We start from the raw sequence: 22,393 nt of genomic DNA on the forward strand, positions 1-22,393 counted from the left end.
ACAAATATTGAACAAATGTTGAAAGATAATGTCATTGTGTTTATTTCGCTTCACCTACCAGGGGGTGATTGGCCAAGACTCATGTGCTATTTGACATCCCATGTCTGCCACAAGTCTACCATGACAACATTATGACGTAGATATTGTTTCACATTCCCAGAAACAATGACCAAAATATTTGTCCAGACGTTGACCATTTGCAGTACTCGCACTGCAGCAGGTTGTCTGCAGAGCACTGAATTCAGTTTCTTCAAAAACCTTAACCTGAGAAGGTTATACATCCCGCTATAGTTAGTTATCTCTTCCAGGCGTAACGGTTCGTCGTGTATGTGTGCGTGTTGTATCTGTCTGTCTGTCCACAGCTAACCTCATATACTGCTGATCAGCCTGATATTTTCTGTGCTCATTAATAACTGTATGCTCAAGGACCTCTCGTGGTTGCTGTGATTCACACTTTTGTAAAGCATATTTTATTGACTGTTTTATACCCCCATTGACTCCTCACTGCTCTTAACCGACAGGTTAAAAGCGACTATTAATATTTTCCGTAGCAAAAATGCACTTCCAGCAATGAGCTAGTCTAAACACCAGCCTTATGCTGCGTTCACACCAAACGAGTAGATTACACACAAAATCTATGCACAGATGCGATGAGACTGGCGCGCCGCGAATTTGCGATGGCGCGATGGAAGCGAATTCGCGTCCATCGGCCCAAACGCGTGAGTTGAAATTTTTCAACTTCAGCGTAATATTCGCGTGACGCTGTGGCGCGATAGCCTATCAGCGTTGAGTTGCTCCCCCCGTCATCACTGACTTCCTGCCGTTGTTGAATCAGGAAATAAATACTGTAGAGCTCTACGATACCTCATATCAACAGAGACCGGACCAAACTATGTGTATAAATGTGTGTATAAACCATACGGTACAAACAATAAATAGACGTTGCCGTATTTACGTCGAGATGACGTTAGTCTGAGTGTTGGTGGAGCTGCTACGATGTTAGCATAGCCTAGCACCGCTCCATCCGCTCCATTGAGAAGACAAGAAGCCTACAAATCGGCATCATTACGTAGTTATTTCGGAGTCCCTTTTTGTCGGAGAAGACAAGTACAAATCGGCATCATTACGTAGTTATTTCGGAGTCCCTTTTTGTCGGAGAAGACAAGTACAAATCGGCATCATTACGTAGTTATTTCGGAGTCCCGATTTGTCGGTTTATTGCCGTTGAATCACAGCCAAATCAGTTTATTTTGTGTTCCTACAGCTGTAGTAAACAGCGACCGGTGGCTTGCTAGACACAGTGAATACAGCTCGACAAAATCCACGGAGCTCCTCTGAACAATATTATGAACCAGATATGACCGGCTGATTCGCGCGAATGTACACAAATGGTCCCCGGCGAGACCTGCGGCACGATTGACGCGAATATGTGTGCGTTTGGTGTGAACACGGCATTATAGTCTGTTGCAGACCCATGTCGTTGCTCAAAAACTGACATGAATAGATAAGTTTGGTCTCATTTTGAACCAGAGCATTTAGCATTGTGGGCTGTGAGGAGACGTTACAAACCTCTCAGTGAAATTGTTGTGATAGTGGCATGTTCATGAAGGAGGCCGTTTCATCCTTTTTGTTGGGTATTCAGTCAGCACTGTCGCTACAGTAGCTAGGAAGCTCGTTGTCGATTAACTGATCTTAAATGAGTTAATCGATCCATTTTCTTCCAAGTATACGGGTCCAACTTGCATTAATACTGTTAATTATATTATCTGAAATTACTGTTATAAACGTAAATATACGTATAAGTAAATGTGATGTATTAATGATAAATCACCTAGGCCATATTGTTCCTACTACAACAGGTTTACTGTTTGATTTTTAAAAGGTCCTAGAGGTCCTAAATTGAACTTGAACCTGAATAAACCCAGTGTGCAAACAATGTTACAGTGACAGTTACGTTGCACTGTTGCTCCCTCTTGTGGTTAAGACGAGCACATGTATGTGGTGATACTGAGAAACGAAGAGAGACCAGCGAGACGCAGTCAGTTCCTACTGTAGACCCACTAGATGAGGTTCATTTGCTCTCCTTACTTGTTATATACAGTGCACCTGGTCTGAGCAGTACTGAGAGACAGTCTCAAGCCGACCCAGAACCAAATCCGGACTGTTTTACTGCCGTTCAAGGCCTCAGGTGAGCCTAGCTTCACTTGTACACATCAATACAACATGTCACACTTTGTCCTCGTCATCATAAAATTGCAAGTTGTTGCGTTTCCGTGGATTTCAGAAGGTTCGTCCCCAAAAGTATACCTCCTTCTGCGGCCCCAGCAGGACATGACGAGTCCCCGGATGGGAGGACGACTGACTTCACTCCTTCTTCTGAGTGGAGGTACATGGAGGGGCGTGTTGGAAAATGACGGCTTTGAAAATATTCGTTTTTAGCACCTATATTGTCCAAAATTGTGGCTCTCCGGGCCTTTTTCTAACCAGCTCATTCAACATACTAAAGGAAACGCTTGTGATTGAGGTTTGCTGTTCAGAGATCGATGACTTCATTGGGCCTCTCATCATTAGATAAGGCATCTGAAAAGATGACAGACAGTAAAAATAGAACCGTGTATGTTCACCACTATGTGTATATTTACATAGTGTATGCACAGTCAATGCACTAGCATATCCCACATGTTTGAATTAGCTCTTAAGTCTATACATACAGCCTGGACCTGGAGGTTTTATAGCCGCGCGGTGTGTTTTCTCTGCACTTACGAACATAGCCATAACTTTTTATTCATTTGTGAAGTAATGTCTCCAAACGCTACCAACCAATCGAAGACCAGGGGTCTCGCTTGAGCACTGCTGCTGGAACAACCACAGTAAAACGCTCTCACTTTGTCCGTCACTCCAACAACCACTTGTAGCGCAGAGATACTATTGTTGTTGTTTAATGTAATTATTTTCTGTACACTAAATGCTTTTATTTCACAGTCTGGGATATATCTAGTTTTTAGCAGCAACACTGATTCTGATGCGACTGTGGATAAGTGGAGAGCAGGGTCGTCCTTCATTCAGAGGATCGGCGGTTCGATCCCCGGCTCCATGTCGATGTGTCCTTGAGCAAGACCGCAAAATTGCTCCCGTAGCTGTGCCTACGGTGTATGAATGAGATAGTGTGATAGGCAGGTGGTACCTAGCCCCTGTCATCAGTGTGTGAATGGGTGAATGATGACAAGTACCGGTAGTGTGAAAGCGCTTTGAGTGTTCGGAAAGACTAGAAAAGCGCTGTACAAGTACAGTCCATTTACCGTTGTATCGACAGCAATGCCACCAGTGTAAACGTGAGAAAATGGCTCTACCTGCTGGAAACTAGTACAAACTAAATTTCTGAAGCCAGGGCTCTGGATTGAACGCCTCATGTAATAGAATGCATGATATTATACTGTAATGCCAACATGATCAAAACTTTCGAAATGAAAACACTTGAAAACACTCCCAGTGAGGCACAAGGGTTAAAGCGTCTCACACAAGAACAGTTAACAAACATTTTACTACAAAAGAAAGGATTTGCTACAAGTTAGAGAATACTAAGCCCTGATTTGTGATACAAAACTGAAGAACTTCTGCTGATGTTATCATACTACATTACACGCATGTACATTTTCAGAGCCCTCTCCACCACCAAACTCTCATCCTCCTCTATTCCCCTGACTGGAGACCAGCAGACTGATGCTGACATCCTGGCCTTTATCAAAGCCAGGCAAAACCTCCTGAACAGGACAGGTAATACACACACACACACACACACACACACACACACACACACACACACACACAAGAGTAATCTACTCACTAAGCGTTCAAACAATAAGCATTCTGCAATCAACGCTGCCCTCTGGTGGCGTGATGCCTCACAACACTTTTGAGCTTTTGAAAGTTGTTTTTTTTATTAATACACATCACATTCTATATGTTCCATACTGCGCTGGACTGTAGGGAATTCCTTTTTTGGTGAAGACCCCATATTTTGACACAAACAGGTCTCACAGAACTCCCTCACCCACCAAGCAGCCTCACCCTTTCTAGCTCTACGACGACTCCTCTTTAGCTCTGACGTGGTTCGTCTCTCCTTTGACCCTGGTGTAGCTGCTTACTTTGGCACACAGGAAAGTGGACTTAGCAGTCTTGTGGTTTGCCACTAGATATTCAGAACGGCTGAGGTCATGTGAACAGACCGAGCGATGGCCAGACAGAAAAACAGTCCTCTGGCGGCAAGGACGACTCATTTCACGCCTCTTTAACCTGCCACTACTAAGCTGGACAGCGACTGTGCTTTGACAGGAAAGCCCCTCTCTTTGATTGTTTGGTAACCCCTGTGTGGCGCTATCCCTCCTATCAAAACAGCTTTAAAAGGCACTAGAGCATGCTGGGATGTGTAGGGAACTTGGCATTAATAAAACAGACAGCACAAGTTCAGATTGGCTGTTCCTGTAAGTCATAGTTTAAGGGTGTTTCATTCAGGGATTGTTACTCTGAAAATAAAGACAGAAAACAAACACAATACAAAAACGTTTGAGTTTGTAAGACCAAGCAAAGCACATTGTCTTGTCATATTTCTTGATGGCTAAAGGAAAGGCTTTTGGGTCATTTTCTTGCTTATTTCTCTCGTACATCTTACAACCATAGACTGTATGTAAGAAGTGTCGCTGTGACGTCATCTGTTGGCTCGGGCCCACGGTTTTGAAGGGTTGTGTCCACAAGTTGCAAAACTCTGGCGAGAGTTATATTCGGTCGGCAAGAGACAAGTCTTGCGAGTGTGTTTTTCAAATTTTCGCAACTTGTGGGTTTTGGCCGTCGCCATCTTTGTTTTTTGCAGCCCCAGTGGAGAAGACTTGAAACTAACGATTGAGACCATAAACTCATGTTTACAATGTTTACTGAGGTAATAAATCAAGAGAGAAGTAGAGTCATTTTCTCATAGACTTCTATACAACCAGAGGAGTCGCCCCCTGCTGGTCAGTAGAGAGAATTTGACTTTAAGGCACTTCTGCGTTGGCTTCACTTTTCAGAACAGGTGACCGCCTGATTTCAACTGAATGTCTAATCTGTCTTGTGTTTTTTTATTTTTATTTATGTATTTCAGGTCAACATCAGTAATAACAAGTTCTGACATGAATTTATCGTCATCTGACTGCTCGTACCACCTCCACATCTGTCCTAAAAACGTGTATAAAACACTATCGAGAAAAGATGGACTCAAGATGTGTGAACAAATCATCTCATCTGGATCCAAAACATACTAGCTTTCACCTAAAGTAAGAGATTCAGCACAAGCCTCACATCCTGTCTGACTTTATTTGCATACACACACTGGAGAGTATGCCATTGGCATAATGTGCAGCAGAATAAATCACAGCCTGCGCCGGCCATTTGATCTGAACAAATGTTGTCTCAAGATATCAGAGGAAGGAGTGGGCAACTGGAAGCCAGTTGGCTCCAATATTTGTTTAAAGAAGAAAATCGTCACAGGAAGTTTCCACATGCACAATGACAAATGCATTTTTCATTTCTGTCTGCTTTCATTTTATTCCACATGTAACACATTTTGTGTAAAATGTAAACAGAGGTATGTCAAATGTTTACGGATAAATATAAATCTGCAGAAAAGATAAAAAAATAAAAAAATAAAGCTACAACGCAGTAGAGTATACTTTTACTAGCCTCCACTGTTTATGAGATTATTCAGCATGTGGACTTGGCACTGACGCATGATGTCAGCTGTTTGCTCCCCCACGACAGCCTTTCTGACTGTTCTGTTCAGTTTTGTGAACGTTCTGATCGATGAAATAGCAGAATGGACTCCCTTAAAATTTTCTTCACAAACTACAGCCATGAAGGATATAGATGTTTAGTTTCATTAGTCTTTAGTTCAAATACTAAAATTGATTCCACATTACACTGGTATATAGAAATCCCCCCTTAGATACATTACAAATGCAGTATTCAAGAGTTCTCCTTAAAACACAAGCCTGTACATGAGATGATAAAAGCAAATTATATGAGCATAATCAATTCTTGTGTAGCTGTTATTTAATGGGTAATCTGTTCCTTAAAATAAATCTGTCTGTGCTCACTTCTATTGAGGGACGTGGGGAGGTGGCGCCTATCCCAGCATGCACTGGGCAGAACGCAGGGCAACACCCTAGAAAGGCATCTGTGCAGGGCTTCCTTAAGATGCAGTATTTGAAATTCAAATAAGGTTCAGAACATTTCGTAGCATGGAGTATTGATTGTTATGTATTGAGCTGAATAGATGCTTATATTCAATTTTGGCAACATTTCATCGAATAGTTCAGTGCAGATAAATAGCAGTCAAACTATCCGACCACCCCGGAGCTCCTGACATTCACTGTATCCGTAAACGTCGGCGGTAATCAAAATCGGCCCATCCCGTGGGTTCAGACACACCTACCCGGACAGAAAACAACCTGTGAAGATTGGAGGCAACCTGTTTGCATGGCTTTGCCTTGATTTGTTTGGCAGATGACAAGCAGCTGCACAATTTGCATCCAGTTGCCTGGAGGAGCCCTCTTTAATAAAGTCATCTGTTATTTCTTTCAGTAATGGATTTAGACTTTATATATCTGACCACTTAAAGTGCTGTACACTACATGTTAACATTCACCCATTCGCTTTACCTCTGAGCCACAGATTTCAGTGACTTTCTAAAGAAATATTTCCACCTCAGACTAAATAGCAGGGCTAGCTAATTAATGCGTTTTGGTTTTACACCAATTCCACCAGCCCACAGGCTGCTGTTCCATTTCAAGTGTAAAAGTTGTTTTTAACCCTCTGGAGTTCTGGTTGATTTTGGCTCATTTCTGCAGACTTTCTATGCATTAATTTCTTTTTCCATCTTTGTTTTGCATCTTTTAAACACCACATGCATGGTTTCTGTTTCTCAGCACAAATGCAGCTATAAGTCTGAAGTATGAAGCTGCCAGGAATATACATACATTCTCTCAAAAAATGCATTTACCCTGAAAAAATGTTTTCACAGTTTTTCTGAATTGACAAGATTATCTCAGAATTATGAAAAAAGTTTCCACTGCCACCAAACCGGCTGTGATGCCGGCGCTGGGGTTTGTGCTAGCTGATTTTGAGTTGCCGCTAACTGAAGGTATACAGAGCTGCCATCGGCTCTCCACCCAGTGAAGTATAGTCTTCTAGCGGTAGGGGGTGTGGCTGAGGAACCTCAGAGTGCGCTGGCCTGCTAATTCTTCTACGTCTTCATATGTGCTCTGATAAACGGTAAATTCATCAAATTCAGTGGCTGTATTGCTATTTTCTAAGCTACTGTGTCTGTCATCTTTTGTTGAGACGGACCTTCATTAAAACCCCAGCGTCAGGGGTCACAGCGGGCTGGTGGGTCTCATCTGTGTAAGGGCGGCAACAGAAAGTTTGCTGATCCCGCTGGGAGCCGGGGCGGTCCAGGATCAGACCTCCGAGGCTTGGTCTTGCACTGGCTGATTTTGAGTTGCTACTGAAGCTAACTGAAGGTCCGTCTCCACGAAAAAGATTTTTATTCAAATCAAAGTTATGTTCCTATGAAGAAAACATGCTCAGTGTGTTGACCAATGAACATACAGCCTCCAGAGGGTGTGTTTAATAACTGTTGTAACATTGGGATAACATATTAGGCGAGATAATCTCATGATATGAATGTAGCATCTTTGTCTTTGCAAAGTTATTTTCAGGAAGACAAGCAGTGACTTTGGGACACCAACAGCAGGACTGGAAGTTGTTATAGCTGTCATTATTGGCATCTTCTCTGAAGTCGATTATTTTCTTACATCTTCTCAAGCTATTTTAATATGCCAGCTTCTTAAACACTGCAGCCATAAAACTCCGTTAGGTTCTCTTGTGACACATCTTTCAACTCTTTGGTTTATGGCCCACAGTCCACAATTCAAAAGCAATTTCTGCAAAGTAAATTCAGGAATCCAGTAGTTCGTGGTTGAAATAGTCCCCCGATCAAATGACTCCCCTGCAATGTTGTATTGTATTGAAAGGCTCTGGTATCAGCGCTGTGGGTGCTCAGACAACCAACAGCAGCCGGGTAAAATATTAACTTTTGTTCCGCTGACAAGATGCTGCCACCGCTTCTTTATTAGTGGAAACGGTTGAAAGTGTATGTGTGTGAGTCCAGATGTCGTGCTAATGGTGAAGAGGGGTGTGATCGTTACCCGAGTAACCCATAAATCAAAGCCCAGACATCTATGATACTCAGACCAATCAGAGTAAGAGCATTGAGTCGAGATCTTTTACCTTTCGAGGATTATCCAGTTAGAGCCGTCACCCAAAGATGCCGAACATCAACTTTTTCTCGCTGTTGCTGTGATTTAAATCTGGCTGTAAAAGCAATTTGAATACATTTTTGTTTCCATTTTTGACTATTTCCTACTCACTCTTTTGGAGAAGAATGCCACACTGCAGTAGAGGAAGCAATCTTTAGGGAGCTACCCATGAGATCTGTGTATTTCATCAAGACTTTGATTGTTAGTCCTTTCTGAAGTGATTGACCTCTTTGAGATCGTGCATCGTTTGGGTCCATTCCGGTGCTCGAGGAGGTTGATGGCGAGGTTCCAGTTGGTGCGGGTCAGAGTGAACTGGACAGTATCTTTGATTGTGGCCCACTTTACATACCTGCTGGTTGGGGCCATCATCTTCCAGATACTAGAGCGGGAGGCTGAGAGCAACAACCGGAACTACTTCCAAGTGGAGAAGTTGAACTTCTTGGCTAATTACACCTGCCTGGACGGACCGGCCTTGGAGAAGTTTGTTCAGGTTGACTTTCTTTGCAGTTTTTCAAGGAATTCATGTGACATAACTGCAATGGGGAGTTGTTGTGACAGCGAAATTGAGAGATCAATTTTATAATTAGGTGCATAGCAATAAATGGTGTTACAGTAACCTGACCTGATAAATCAATAAGTGGGTCATGATCCAAGATATTTACGGAAGGCATTAATAGAGTATATCGTCAGCACGAGGTTAGTGTGATCTTATACACTTCTTTGTTCGCAGGTAATTTTAGATGCCTGGGAAAAAGGAGTGAATCCCTCAGGCAACTCAACAAACCCCAGCAACTGGGATTTCAGTAGCTCCTTCTTTTTTGCAGGCACAGTGGTCACCACTATAGGTAAGCAGCTTTACATTATTCAGCATTTTAACGGTCCGATTTGATGAAAAAGTAATGACAAACCGTTGCCTTGTCCGCAGGCTACGGAAACCTCTCCCCCAGCACTGTAACTGGGCAAGTGTTTTGTGTGTTTTACGCCCTGTGTGGAATCCCACTGAACCTGGCCTTCCTTAAACAGCTGGGCAAGTGTCTCACCATCCACCTAGGTCGACTGGAGAGGGGAATGGTCTCAGTTGTTCCACACAAGGTACGGACGCATTAGCCACTAGCCACTACTAAAACATCTGGGATATGGTTTCTAGACATCTTTATAGTCGTTACCAGCTATATTGGTATTGTTTTTGCCTTTTAAGTCTGCGGTCCTGGAGACACCTACTGTAGCGGGAACTACCACAGCAACATTCTTACTCCCAACTCGACAGATCCCGACGCTTGGTCAGTGCCTCTCGGCATCAACGCTCTAGGTTACCCTCCAGCGTCAGTTTTGGACCCAGGGACGGCATGTCAGTTTCCATTCATTACATGCATAGTGTATTTTCAAAATAAACTTCCGTCTTCACAGGAAGTAAGTTTTAGGCAACAAACCCACTCAGTTAGGGGAGAAAAGGATCATGGACGACGTTAACTTGACTCACTAACATCTCACGGATAAATACGTTAATTTTGAGTTTCACAAGGGACAACTCAAGGGCCTTCTTGGTACACCACCCCTCCCACCTAGCGGACTTGAGCAGTCTTAATTTTATGTCGGTTGCTCTGACCGTCAAATAATGTCGTGGTTGGGTTTACGTTGGCTGAAAGCCCTGTGCGTCTCATACAGACGATAACGGGTGCATCCGTGCGTTGATATCAGACGCTGAGGGACACTGACCAAGCGTCTGTGTTTGACAAGTTTGAAGTGAGAACGGGTTAACTACAGAGCTGGTTTTGAATACTTTTCCAGGCGTTTATATTTCTGTCACTTGTGTAGTTGAGATCATAATAAAGGTTGAGTTTCAAGATGGGTGTGGTCCGAGCAAGGGCTCTGAAAACGGGGGCAGGAAGTTGGACCGAAGTGATTGCCCCCTCCCCACTTTACCCCCCTGGTCAGCCCATCCTATCTAGTTTTTGCTTTGCATTTGCTAGCCATCACTGCGGAGATCAAACCTATACAATATGCCCAGAAAAGTCCTCTTTGTCATGCCTGACTGATGCCTCTGGATCTCACCTGTTTCTTTCCTAGCAAACGGTTGAGGCCCTGGCCGTGAGCTTGTTCTTGATCGCAGGCAGCCTGCTGTTTTTGGTCATTCCTCCTCTGCTATTCAGTTTTGTGGAAGGCTGGACGTTCGGCGAGGGCTTCTATTTCTCCTTCATTACCCTCAGCACCATTGGTTTTGGAGATTATGTAGTGGGTGAGTAGAGAGAGCAAACAAACACTAATGTGGTGGAAAGATCACGTCGATGCCCTTTAATGCTTTGAGACATTAACTGTGTTGTAATTTCAATGTATAAAGGAAGAAAATCGACACTCTGACCTGCTGTTTTTATCTGGGATGATCTAACATGTTCTAACAATGTTAATTCCTGTAGGGACCGACCCGGGCAAGGAGTACATCTCTCTGTACCGGAGCCTTGCAGGCATATGGATTATATTTGCCTTGGCTTGGCTTGCTCTTATCCTCAACATGGGAGCCAGAATAATGGAGCATGTGATTGGCCTGACTCATCCAGGCTTCAAGAAACAAGAGGAGGAGGAGGAGGAGGAGGTGTCATCCAGTAAACTAGAAGATGCATCAAAGATCTGAGGGTGGACTGTAGATGGGAAATCTACCTGTCTATATTGTCTTCTTCATGTACAGTGAGAAAGCAGATGTAGCAGTTATTAGAAGAAACTGCTTTTGTAAGATATTTGCTATAGCTATCTGTGTCCGCCCTAACATTGTCATGCTGCTACTACTACTACTACTACTACTACTACTACTACGACTACTACTACTACTGCTCCTGCTGCTACTACTACTACTACTACTACTACTCCTGCTACTACTACTACTGCTACTGCTACTGCTACTACTACGATGATTTTCTCTAAAGAAGTCAAACATAAAGGTGTAAATCTTCGTCTGTTGGCCTAATATTTAATTCGTATTGAAGTATATATTGAAGACTACTTGGCATTGTTGGGGATCCTTGCTTTGCATTTAGAGTAGCCCAGACTAGTATGGTATGTATTCACTCTACATACAACAACAATTTCAAGATTTCAAGCTTCAAGATTAGTAATACTTTGTTAATTTTTATCTTATTATTCTCAATCTTTTCATTGTCTTTATTCTTATTTTCTTTATTTCTTAATTTATTACAGTTGAAGAACAATTATATACAAAATAGGATGGAGGCTCGAGATGTTTTTTCTTTTCTTTGTTGATTATCATGTTTTCCCCAAATGATGTACAGATTTAAAAGCATTATAATATTAAATGGCCTGAAAAATAGTGCATATGGCTGCTGAAGGGACCCCCCTACTAAGTTTGGATTGAGCCCTGAATGTTTACAATGCCTGGCTCTGCACCTGGGAGTAACCTTTGAGAACAACTCACAAGTGATCAGGTGATCAAGAATAGGATTAGCCAATTAGAAACAAGGATTTAACCTACGTCTGCCTAATTGCTCATTCTGTAAAACATCCTCAGATTTTTACGAAGATGTAATTCTGCAAAAATGTGCTTTAAATTTTTTGTATTCGAAAATAACATACAATATATACATATTATATATATTGTAATATTGTATAATTATAACAAAATAACAGCTTAAAATACATCTAATACATAAACAGGGATTAATAATAAGATTTTCCTTTTTTGTTAGATTTTTTTGTTCATTATACATTTATTTATGAAATATGAATGTTTTGAAATATGAAAACATGTGTTTTGTTTCAGGTAGAAATCTTGACTTGTGAATTTCTGCTGAGCTAGGAATCTGGTTTTTTTGTATGCTACCCAACAGCAATTAGAATTACAGAGCGCCCATGTGTATATGTATGTTTTGTGTGTGATCACGTCAGTCCACATCTGCATTTGTGTGCTGTTGGTAAACTCTGGTGAATCGAGCACGGAGGGCTATCTAAAACAAACACATTAATCAGGATGTTGGTGTCAGGGTGACCTGAAAGCACACAGGACTGATCCCAGAAAGGCAGCTGGAAGCCGGGAGGAGGCCTTTTGCCCGTCATGCTTTGTCATTATGTTCACTCAAAAATCTGTTAGCAGAGCGAGAACTGTCCCTTTCTGTCTTGAAACCGGTCAGTAAGACGACTGTCGTCCTGAAGAATGTAACGCAACTGCAATATAGCGTCGTATATAATGTGCAGTAGTTATTTTTTTGCTCAACAAGACCGGTCAACAAGCCAACTACTGTGACCGGTCTTGAATGGACCCCTGCCATGACTCCATGATCTCATAGACTATAGCTCATTTTGTCAAGAAACTGTCAAGAAAATTTGACCTTACCCATATTAGTCGTCACCTACAGCTAGGGTTGGGGCCTGAAAAAACGGTGCCGGTATGGAACCGGTTCCTATACGTCCGGTACCTACCGGACCGAAACGTAACGCAGATTTCGGTGCCTCCTTTCGGTGCCTCAACCGATTGAAATACTTTGTTTACACTACTCCGGATCCGCCCCCCTCGGATCCGCCCCGGAGTCGACTGCTATCTGTAGCTAGCAGTCAACCTTTTAACAGAGAAAATGCCGAAAGGTAAACGGTCAAAAGTGTGGCTGTATTTTGCAAAAAAAGATGTAAACAATGCGACATGCAGCAAATGCAACAAAACAATTGCGTGTAAAGCGGGGAACACATCAAACCTCATGGAACATCTGGCAACGCATAACATACACTTGAAAGCGGAGGCATGCACCGTATTCGACTGCCTGCGTGAGCGTGAGCCCAAGCCAAGCACATCAGCGGGCAGTGTGGGCCTCCCTGGCCCCGGCGATGGGGAGACTGGTCCCACCTTTGAAAAAGTGGACACCAATGATGATGATGACAACAGCAGCCTTACCTCAGGTTAGTAATGTAACGTTGATTGCAAATCTTGCATTTATAAAAGTAGGCCGAATAACAAATGATAAATTAGCATTAACCATGTTTAAATTAGCTAGCTAGCTACTAGCAAACGGTAGGCTACCTACCGCCATCACAGCAAGTCAGTGTAATGTTAATGAAACTTGCGATGGCATGTGGAGTAATGCTTCTGTTGCCTGTAAAATATTTAACATTATTTATGTTTATATTTTTGGCTCACCCCATTCACCATGGCAAAGAAGGCTCCCTTTACAAAAGAGAAGGTGGAGGAACTCCACAGGTCTGTGACCAAATTTGTGGTCAAAGGACTGCATTCTTTTTCTGCTGTGGAATCTCCATAATGTCGTGGTGTGGCTGAAGAAGTCCACCATGGCCAAAACCGTCCTACAGGAGAAGCAGCGACGTCTCGGTAAGTTAAGTAGCGTAGCCTTATAAATCAAAAAATATATATGTTTGTTTCAAACATATTCAGCAGTGTAGATTATAAATCAAAATGTGTCTTTGCGTTTCAGATCTGCCAGGACACAACCGGCCATCCAGGCAGCATCACTTGACCAATCAGGAAGCCAATGGAGAAAGACAGGTGAGTTGATGGATAAGAAGATCAGTTGTTAAACAATGAGTAACAACATAATAATAGTTGATATTTAATTCTTATCTTCATATCTTCTTTTTAACCCCAGACTGGAAAGGCTCACTGATGACGACTTCCAGAAAGCAGAGGAGTTTGTCAACATCATGAAGTTGTTGTACACCTCAACCCTCTGTGTATCCAGTGAGGTCCCCCACATGTGGCCAAATTCTCCCCATCCTGACTAAGCTGGAGGTGCATTTCAAGTTGGCTGAAGAGGACACTCCGTTTACCAGTGCTGTGAAAGAGAAGGTCTGGGGAGATCTGAAAAAACGATACCAGGTATTTTCCATTTCCATTCAGAGCCTATGCTTAGAAAGAAAGAGGGCAAACCATATCATTTTTACAGTTAGACAATAAATAGTTGTTTTCATTACAGGATGAAGACATTCAGAACTTCCTCCAGGAGGCCACTTTGATGGACCCTCGCTTCAAGGGCAGACTTGTGTGTGCTGTTGCTGATGCCTGGGACAGGTTGGAGAAAGCAGCAGTTGGCAGTGCAACAGAACAGGTATTTTAAGCTCATCCTTGTTTCCCATGTGTGCCATACAGTTTATATGATGAAGTATTGCTATTTATATGTGCAAAACTGTGTCTACAGCTTCCAATGGAGGGCCTTCAGGACATTGAGGAAGATGGATCGGATGACCATGAGGAGGACAAGGCAGAGAAACATGTAAGTCCTTAATCATGAAACATCTCAAATTAATGCATTTCGTTGGAAGCATGTTTGTCTAAACACTACTTTTATGTATTTTTCGTGCCAAGCGTGCCGAGAAGTCAGCCCTGGAGGAGCTGTTCGTGGATGAGGACCGAGAGCTTCTTCAGGCAACAATCACGAAAGGCAGTACCCTCTCCATCGCTGAACAGGTCCAGAAAGAGATTGAGATCTACAAAAGTCTGCCTTCAATCCCATCAGGACAAGACCCTGTAGCCTGGTGGTGGATAAAGCGGGACAGCCTCCCCATATTGTTTGTACTTTCAGACACATACCTGTGTGTACAGGCCTCATCGACACCATCTGATAGGGTTTTCTCCTGTGCAGGTCACGCAATTAGTCAGGAGAGGTGTCGTATTTTGCCAGAGAAGGCAAATATGCTGATATTTCTGCAAAAGAATTGCTGAAGTTTGAAGCTGTAGTGTGTGTGTGTGTGTGTGTGTGTGTGTGTGTGTGTGTACAGAGTGCGTGTGTGTGTTTTGTATTTATTTAAGTATATTGTAAACTGTTAACAGTTAATATATTGTTCATAGCTTGAAGAAAAAAATTTGCCGTGGCAATAAAAAAAAAAGCCTTTCTTTAATGTCGTCAATCGTCGTTTTGTGCTTTTTTTTTTTTTTTTAAGTATCGGTTCAGGCACCGTTTTGGCACCAGTATCGTTTTAAAAGTCGGTTTTAAACACCGGTATCGAAAAAAACCCAAACGATACCCAACCCTACCTACAGCCCGACATTGTGCAGGTGTCTCTCCCTCTTCTCATTTCGCCCCGCTAGATTTGCATGACAGGCCACTGGAGTGGTTGAGACAGTAGCGCGGTTGGAGGTTCATTTGCCTGCAATGCACGGAAAGACGGGAAGCCAAGTAGGTACACCCTCACTCCTCACTGTTCCCGGCTGCAGAGGTCGAGACACCGAGCTTGCCTGGATCCCACGAGTTCTACCAGGGCTTCCGCGATGAGGATCAAGGAAATGTTCAATTTGGTGTGGGTGCCCTCCATCCTCATGCTCGGGGTGGTCTACGTGATCTACGTGCTGATCGGCGGGGTGGTTTTCTGGAAGCTGGAGGGGGACATCGGTCATCAAAAGGACATCGGTCTCCTGCTGTTGAACAAAAAGACGCTGCTCACGAGGTACAGCTGTCTGAACCAAGAAGGCCTGGAGGCGGTGGCTCAGGTGAGGCACGGGACGTCAAAACGATGGCAGGTTAATGAATCCTCAGCCTATTCTCCCAGGGTGAGGACGAGACATGAAGAATGTAGTTTTAAATGTTTTTCATTACTCTTTGCAGCAGCCAGTTGATACCAAAACAATCACTTTTACTGATCTAAAATACATGTAAAACTCATATTGACCGATCACATGTTTTCTATGTTTTTTTACTTTCCCTTCTAATAAATCATTCAGGTGATATACAACAGTAGTGGGACAATTCAGCAGTACAGTGTACAAGAGCAACAAACTAATCTGCCAGCAAATTAGTTCCAAGCAATGAAGGGTTATTTGCAGTCACTTAGAGGTCCATTATGAGCAAAGAGGCAAATTCCTCCATGCAAATACCAGCTTCTCCAGCCTCCCAGCGCCGCTGACTTGATTTACACAGCAGCAAAGTTATGCAAGCTTTTCCTTGGAAACTGATGAGATTGCCTTTAGACCTTGATATCTGTTTCTGGAAGAAGAAAAAAAAGCATGTGCACACACTGTTCGTAGAGGAAGTAAAACAACAGATTGTTGATAATTCTGCCAGTCGATGAGAGAAAGCCATTCGATTTGCATTGTAGATTCATATGAGTGCATCCTCATTGTACATTAAGGCATGAAGAGCCACTTTAAATCCAATAAAGACTGTTTAGTGACATAAGACAATCCTTACAGAGATAGATCTCTTTGCGATTAGGAAGTGTTGCATCAAAGTTAATGAACTTATGTACTGATTTTAACCCTTTAAATGCCTTTGCTTACAGAATGCCACTAAAAGACTAAACAAAACAAAATAATACTAGTGGGACATTTCATTTTTATTTTTTTACAGTCTGGGATATGTCAATGAATAGCAACACCATTGATTTCGGACACCAGGGAAATAGGCTTTTAGAAAATGACTCAGCCTTCTGGAAAATTATGAAAACTACAATTTAGAACAGAGGTCCCCAACCTTTCTTGCACCACGGACCGGTTTCATGTAAGACAATATTTTCACGGACCGGCCTTCAAGGTGTGGTGGAAAAACATGAAGAAATTAAATGATACGATCGGCATGAAAACAAATATAAAATGCATAAAAAATACAACTCACAATAACGCTGAATCAGTGGCAGCCCTGAGCTTGTTTCTCTGCAACGAGACGGTCCCATCTGGGGGTAATGGGAGACAATGACACCCGAAGTCTGTTCCTCATGTCCAGTCTACTCTGTCATTTTGTTTTGATTGCCGTCACAGCAGAATATCCCGCTTCACAAAGAGGATGTGTGAAATGGAAGCAGGGTTTTCAGTGCTTTAGTGGCGATCTCAGGATATTCAGCCTTGATTTTAATCCAAACACCAGCAGAGTTGTTCTCTCAAACATACTTTTAAGGCCACCGTCATTTACAATCTCCCAGCATCTGATCTTCCTGTCACCACATATTCTGCAGAGCGGGCTTGGTGCATCAGAATTACTCCTGATATTTTATCAGACTCCTGATATTGTCTGTTAAATTAAGCTTTCATTTTCATGGAATTTGTAGGCTCTTCTTCTGTCTCCTTAGTGGCCTTTCCCCTTTGCAAAGAAGCTCTCCGAAAGTTATTTACTCATTTCCGCAAGTTTGCGGGCTTAATTTTTAATGTGACGTATCACGTGACCAAGACAAGTGTCTTGACGTGTGTCAAGAGGCACAGACAGATGAAATTGCAAGAGAATCCGGTCATTTTTCAAAATAAAACTTCTTTCAGACTCTGATAATCAATAATACGGAAATAATATAATATTTATTCTTTCTGTGCGGCCCGGTACCAAATGATCCACGCCCGTTACCGGTCCGTGGCCCGGTGGTTGGGGACCACTGATTTAGAAGACAGGACATTTTGGTCCTCAAGGGTCTGAGCATATCTCAGAGTACGTATAACTCTGTATTTTGGCTACCCAGCTTATTATAGACTTTTTGAACTATGGAATTTACCCAGTAATGTGTGTAAAATATGATATCTGCGCAAAATATATGCTTTTCCTGCTCGTCCTCTCCGCCTGTGTGCTCGTCTGCTCGTGCTCTCTGCCTGTGTGCTCTCTGCTCGTGCTCTCTGCCTGTGTGCTCTCTGCTCGTCCTCTCTGTCTGTGTGCTCTCTGCTCGTGCTCTCTGTCTGTGTGCACGACACTCTGAGAACGCGCAGCTTGGGGGGCCTGATCGTTTTGGCCCAAAAGAGACGGGTCTATGAAGCAGTTTAGCCAATTGCTGATTCAAGATATAAATGAGTGACATACAATTTAGCCAATCAGCGCCCTCAAATAGATTCAGCTTGGGGCCAGAACGATCAGGCCCTCTCGCTGCGCGTTCTCGTCAGGAGAAGTCTCTACAGGCGCCCGCGCGAGCACTCCTCCTCCAACCCCCGTTTGAGAGGAGAACTTTGGCGGAGATTCTGCAGCCAAAGAGCTGATATCAGATCAGCCTGACCTCACAATCAGACAGCAGACTCGGGAAAGGGAAGCAGTACATGAAGCTTCTGTACTAGTTGTACACCAGACAGGTTTGGCTAGCTGGATGACGTCATGCTAATAACTTATTTAGCTTTTTAAAACAACGGGGACAGATCCAGCACGGACAGTTAGGGAGTGAGGGATGAGGAGGTAAGGAAACATGAGAACACCAGGGTAGGGAGTGAGGGATGAGGAGGTAAGGAAACATGAGAACACCAGGGTAGGGAGTGAGGGATGAGGAGGTAAGGAAACATGAGAACACCAGGACACACATGAGAACTCTGTCAAGCTACATATTAGACAAAGTGAACATCTTTTCTTCTACATAGTTGTCCTCAGTCTCATCTGCTTAACTTGGTCATGGAGGCATCAACATGTAATAGAGATGTTAAATTAACAGTCAAAACTCATCATAGCTTCATTTAACATCAGTATTCATAATTACACTTCATGTTTACTTCTCCGGTGAACCATCACCCATCATAAATACCTAAAGAGGGTCATGCTTTGAAGACAAATAATGCACAGGAAAACAGATACCAAGATAACAGATCACAAGACCCCTGGATCCGAAATTTACAAGACTCATTTAGAAGACACAAGGTTTAGTGCCTGCTCTTCTAAAACTCACATTTCTTAACCCTAAAACAGTAGACTGACATATTTTCCCATCACACCTGATCTTTACCTCCTATAACAAGGTCCATAGGGGCATCTCAATAAATAAACATGTTATATTATATTATATAAGTGTTATTTACTGATTGTTTTCGCGTTGGAATACATGTTAAATATTTAACTGCCAAGTAATAATGCGTGTTTGACACTTACATTTTGTTTGCATTAAATCATACTGGGATGTTTGCTGAAATTGATAGGATGGCCCAACCTAGAACATGTTCCACCAGCCGCCACTGTGTATACCATATGCATTAACACAACCAAAATAAAAAATATATATCCCCAGTGAGTACACAGATCTCAGACTGTTATTTCTTTTGGAAATATTTCCCACACTGGTGATGAACTCAAGACTGTTACGTAACAGACTGTGTCAACATATCTGCTCTCCCTGACACAGTGCTGAGAGGGGTCTTCTCATGCAGACAGCTGTACTATATTGACCTAAAATACCCTAAAGGTTTTGGATCAATACATACACGAGTTGCATAACTGTGAGTCATAAAGTTCATGAAATACGCCATTGTTAACATTGAGTTTGACCATTTGAGTTTATAATTTTCTGTCTGTTTCAGGTTGTTCAAGAGGCGTCCAAAGCGGGCCTAAGTTTGAAAGGCAACTACACGTCGGACGGCTTCTGGAAATTCACCAGCTCGGCTGTGTTCGCTGCCACCGTGGTCACAACTATAGGTTAGTCGTCACGGGATGAAACCCAAGAGCTCTTTTAATCAGGCCCCCAAAACAGTAGAATTGTTGATGCAGCAAAAATACCTGTGATTTGATGTCAGGCTTTTCACTTGGTCAACCAGTTTTCATTTGATGTTAGAATAACTGAAACTAGATTTTACACTTGTGTTTAAATGTTCAACCCATTGACCCATTTTAGACCGCAATTTCGAATTAAGCCATTGGAATAATAATAATAATTTGGAAAATGACTGTTTCATATAATACATTGCTGTATTTTTCAATGTTCAAGACCACAACTTGAACTTTCAGGTTGAAATTCTTTTTCAAATGATCAAAACTATTGACCTGCATTTGGCTCCACTTTTGTTAGGGGGCAGGATATATTATGATAAATCATGAACCCTGAATGAGGACGAAGCGAACCATAAACAATAAGCACATTGGATATAATAATACTTTTGAATATCATCAACAAAAACAATAAATTGGTCGGTGAAGCTCGGTGAAGATGAGATACTTCGTTGGCCCAAGAGCCCCCTGAGAGGCTCCCGCCTGAGCCCTTCTGACTGTAGGTAAAAAGAGTTGAGTTTGTAAACCTCTTACTGAGCAATAAAAAGAAAGGCTCTCACGGTTATTCTACCTCCACCACAGCGAGATAACACACTAACAGCTTTCAGTTTTTTGCAGGTTATGGGAACATGAGTCCCAGCTCCACCGCTGGCCAGATCTTCTGCGTGTTCTTTGCGCTTTTTGGCATCCCGCTCAACTTGGTGGTGCTCAACAGGGTGGGCAAGTACATGCTCGCCATAGAGAGGAACATCTCTGACTTCCTCGAGGGGAAGACCGGGCGGAGGGTGAGGAGGTCTTTAATCACCTAATCTATTGGTTAAGTCTGTTTCAGACTGCGCTAGGAGTTACTCTTTGGAACACTTCTCTCGACAGAGGTGTACCCGCTTTTTCGTCCACCTGGTGTCTTTCCTGTCCGGAGCGGTGCTCTTCTTTGTCGTGCCCATGATTGTGTTCCAACTGCATGAGGGCTGGACCTTCTCCCAGGCCATCTACTACTGCTTCATCACCCTCAGCACCATTGGCTTTGGAGACTTCGTGGCAGGTACGGCCAACGGATCGCAGCCACATTGTGATCCCGAGTGGCAGGACCATTCACGTTCCTCTGAGCTGCATTTAAAAAAAAGGTATTTGGTAACGCGCTGTACTCAGCTTTGTATTAACGGAGTCTTTCCTTTCCAGACAGCAATCCGGACAAAGTAAACCCAGAGTGGTACAGCGTCTTCATGGCCTCGTGGATCTTCTTCGGCCTGGCCTGGCTGTCCCTCCTCATCAACCACTCCATCGACATCCTGGAGCGGCTCAACACCCACTTCAAACAGTGGTGGGTTGGACAGAAGCAGGAGGGCGAGTCTGGCGGTGCAGACGTCAACAACCCAGACACACAGGTGGAGGAGGAAGACGAGATCAAGAAGCCTCCGATAACTCAGTAGACTGCAAAACGAGGTGAAGATTTCAGCGAGCTGAAGTTATAGAATTATCTGTCTGTAGATCGGGACATGGGAAACAGGCGTAAAGTACGGGGTATGGCTGAGCCCCGGTAGGATGTATGTGTGCGTTATGAGAATGTAAAATGTTGAGAGTCTGCAATGATTCAATGTGCGGCCGAGCAATGGTTTGTCAGTTTTGATCCCTTTCTCCTTAACTCGAACATTGACAAATTTTGTTGAGTCAGGATTGTTTGTTCGGCGGCATGCAACATGCTGTTTCGTTCTGTTAGCACTTACTGTAACTGTAAAACATGTGACCCTCCACTCCAGTGCTTGTTGGTCTAATTGGTTGAAAATAACTGATTAAAGTCTATAGGAAGGATACTGGGTCAATACTTCCTTTGCCCCGTGTATCTGTCTGGTTAGTGGTCAGTAGAAAGCTGCAGTCAGTCTGTCCGTTGCTCTTTGGCCTCTATGTGTGAGGATCACCTCACACATAGTGATTCATTTGACTGTCTGTGCAACAGAATGGCCCATGCATTGTGGTAATTTTGAAACATGGTTGATGTCCACAATGAAAACCACAGTCACTTGACACATGTAAATACATGTAAATAGTGAGATTCCTTTTTGCATAATAGAAGTACTTAAAGCTACTATGAGGAACTTTTAACTGGTTGTGAACCCGTCTCAATCTAATACTGATGCCTCTATATGACCTACATAAGTGAACGAGACCATCAGCTAGAGGTTTGGCTGTATCTGCATAGTTATTTTTATACCCATCATCGGGTCTGATTCCCTGATCAGACGGAACAATTTACAGCGTGCAGGTTCACAAGAACCTCCTTCAGCTCAGACTCCGACGGGGCCTCAGGCAGCGACCAGCACACCACAGACGGACCCAGATCCAGCTTCGCTGCAGCCTTTGACCTGCAGTTGAAGCTCCGATTGGGAGGAGGAGAGCTCCGCGCCCAGCGGCAGTGTCTCCTCTTGCAGCCATGAGCTGAGCTTCTCCTCGCTGCTCCGTTGGTCCCTGATGGGAGCCAACACCGACAACACCATGCTGGAGACCCAGGCCGTATTGCTGGGCCTGCTGGAGAGAAGGGAGGCACTGCAGACTCTGATGCTTGGAAACACTATCGCTTTTGTCCTCAGGGGCAGCCACAATCAACCCAAAAATAAAGTTCCTCGTAGTAGCATTAAATGACCCATTTTATTGCTAAAAGTCTCTCTGGTTTACTGTGAC

The 22,393-nt window shown here is 43.2% G+C and overlaps 3 protein-coding genes across 3 annotated transcripts in view; all 3 read left to right on the forward strand.

Annotated features, from left to right (window-relative positions):
- The window catches only part of kif6 (kinesin family member 6), a gene marked incomplete at both ends in the record, with an annotated part of 98,539 nt that extends 92,719 nt beyond the window's left edge, over nucleotides 1-5,820 (forward strand). The window contains 2 exons of the mRNA XM_079286088.1: nucleotides 3,659-3,774; nucleotides 5,813-5,820. Of these exons, the coding sequence (XP_079142214.1) occupies nucleotides 3,659-3,774; nucleotides 5,813-5,820 (124 nt within the window). The remainder of the gene's footprint in view (nucleotides 1-3,658; nucleotides 3,775-5,812) is intronic.
- Nucleotides 5,821-8,625: 2,805 nt separating this feature from the next.
- Nucleotides 8,626-10,977, forward strand: LOC306790709 (potassium channel, subfamily K, member 16-like; the record flags this gene model as incomplete). Its single annotated transcript, XM_079287160.1, has 5 exons — nucleotides 8,626-8,838; nucleotides 9,079-9,193; nucleotides 9,274-9,440; nucleotides 10,416-10,584; nucleotides 10,763-10,977. 5 exons carry the CDS (start codon nucleotides 8,626-8,628, stop codon nucleotides 10,975-10,977), a joined length of 879 nt encoding a protein of 292 aa, XP_079143286.1.
- A 4,587-nt stretch (nucleotides 10,978-15,564) lies between these two features.
- Nucleotides 15,565-21,147, forward strand: LOC306789982 (potassium channel subfamily K member 17-like; the record flags this gene model as incomplete). Its single annotated transcript, XM_079286089.1, has 5 exons — nucleotides 15,565-15,783; nucleotides 19,534-19,648; nucleotides 20,336-20,502; nucleotides 20,591-20,759; nucleotides 20,897-21,147. 5 exons carry the CDS (start codon nucleotides 15,565-15,567, stop codon nucleotides 21,145-21,147), a joined length of 921 nt encoding a protein of 306 aa, XP_079142215.1.
- Nucleotides 21,148-22,393: the final 1,246 nt, after the last annotated feature.

This window comes from Melanostigma gelatinosum (assembly GCF_949748355.1).
Source record: "Melanostigma gelatinosum genome assembly, chromosome: 16".
Classification (NCBI taxonomy): domain Eukaryota; kingdom Metazoa; phylum Chordata; class Actinopteri; order Perciformes; family Zoarcidae; genus Melanostigma; species Melanostigma gelatinosum.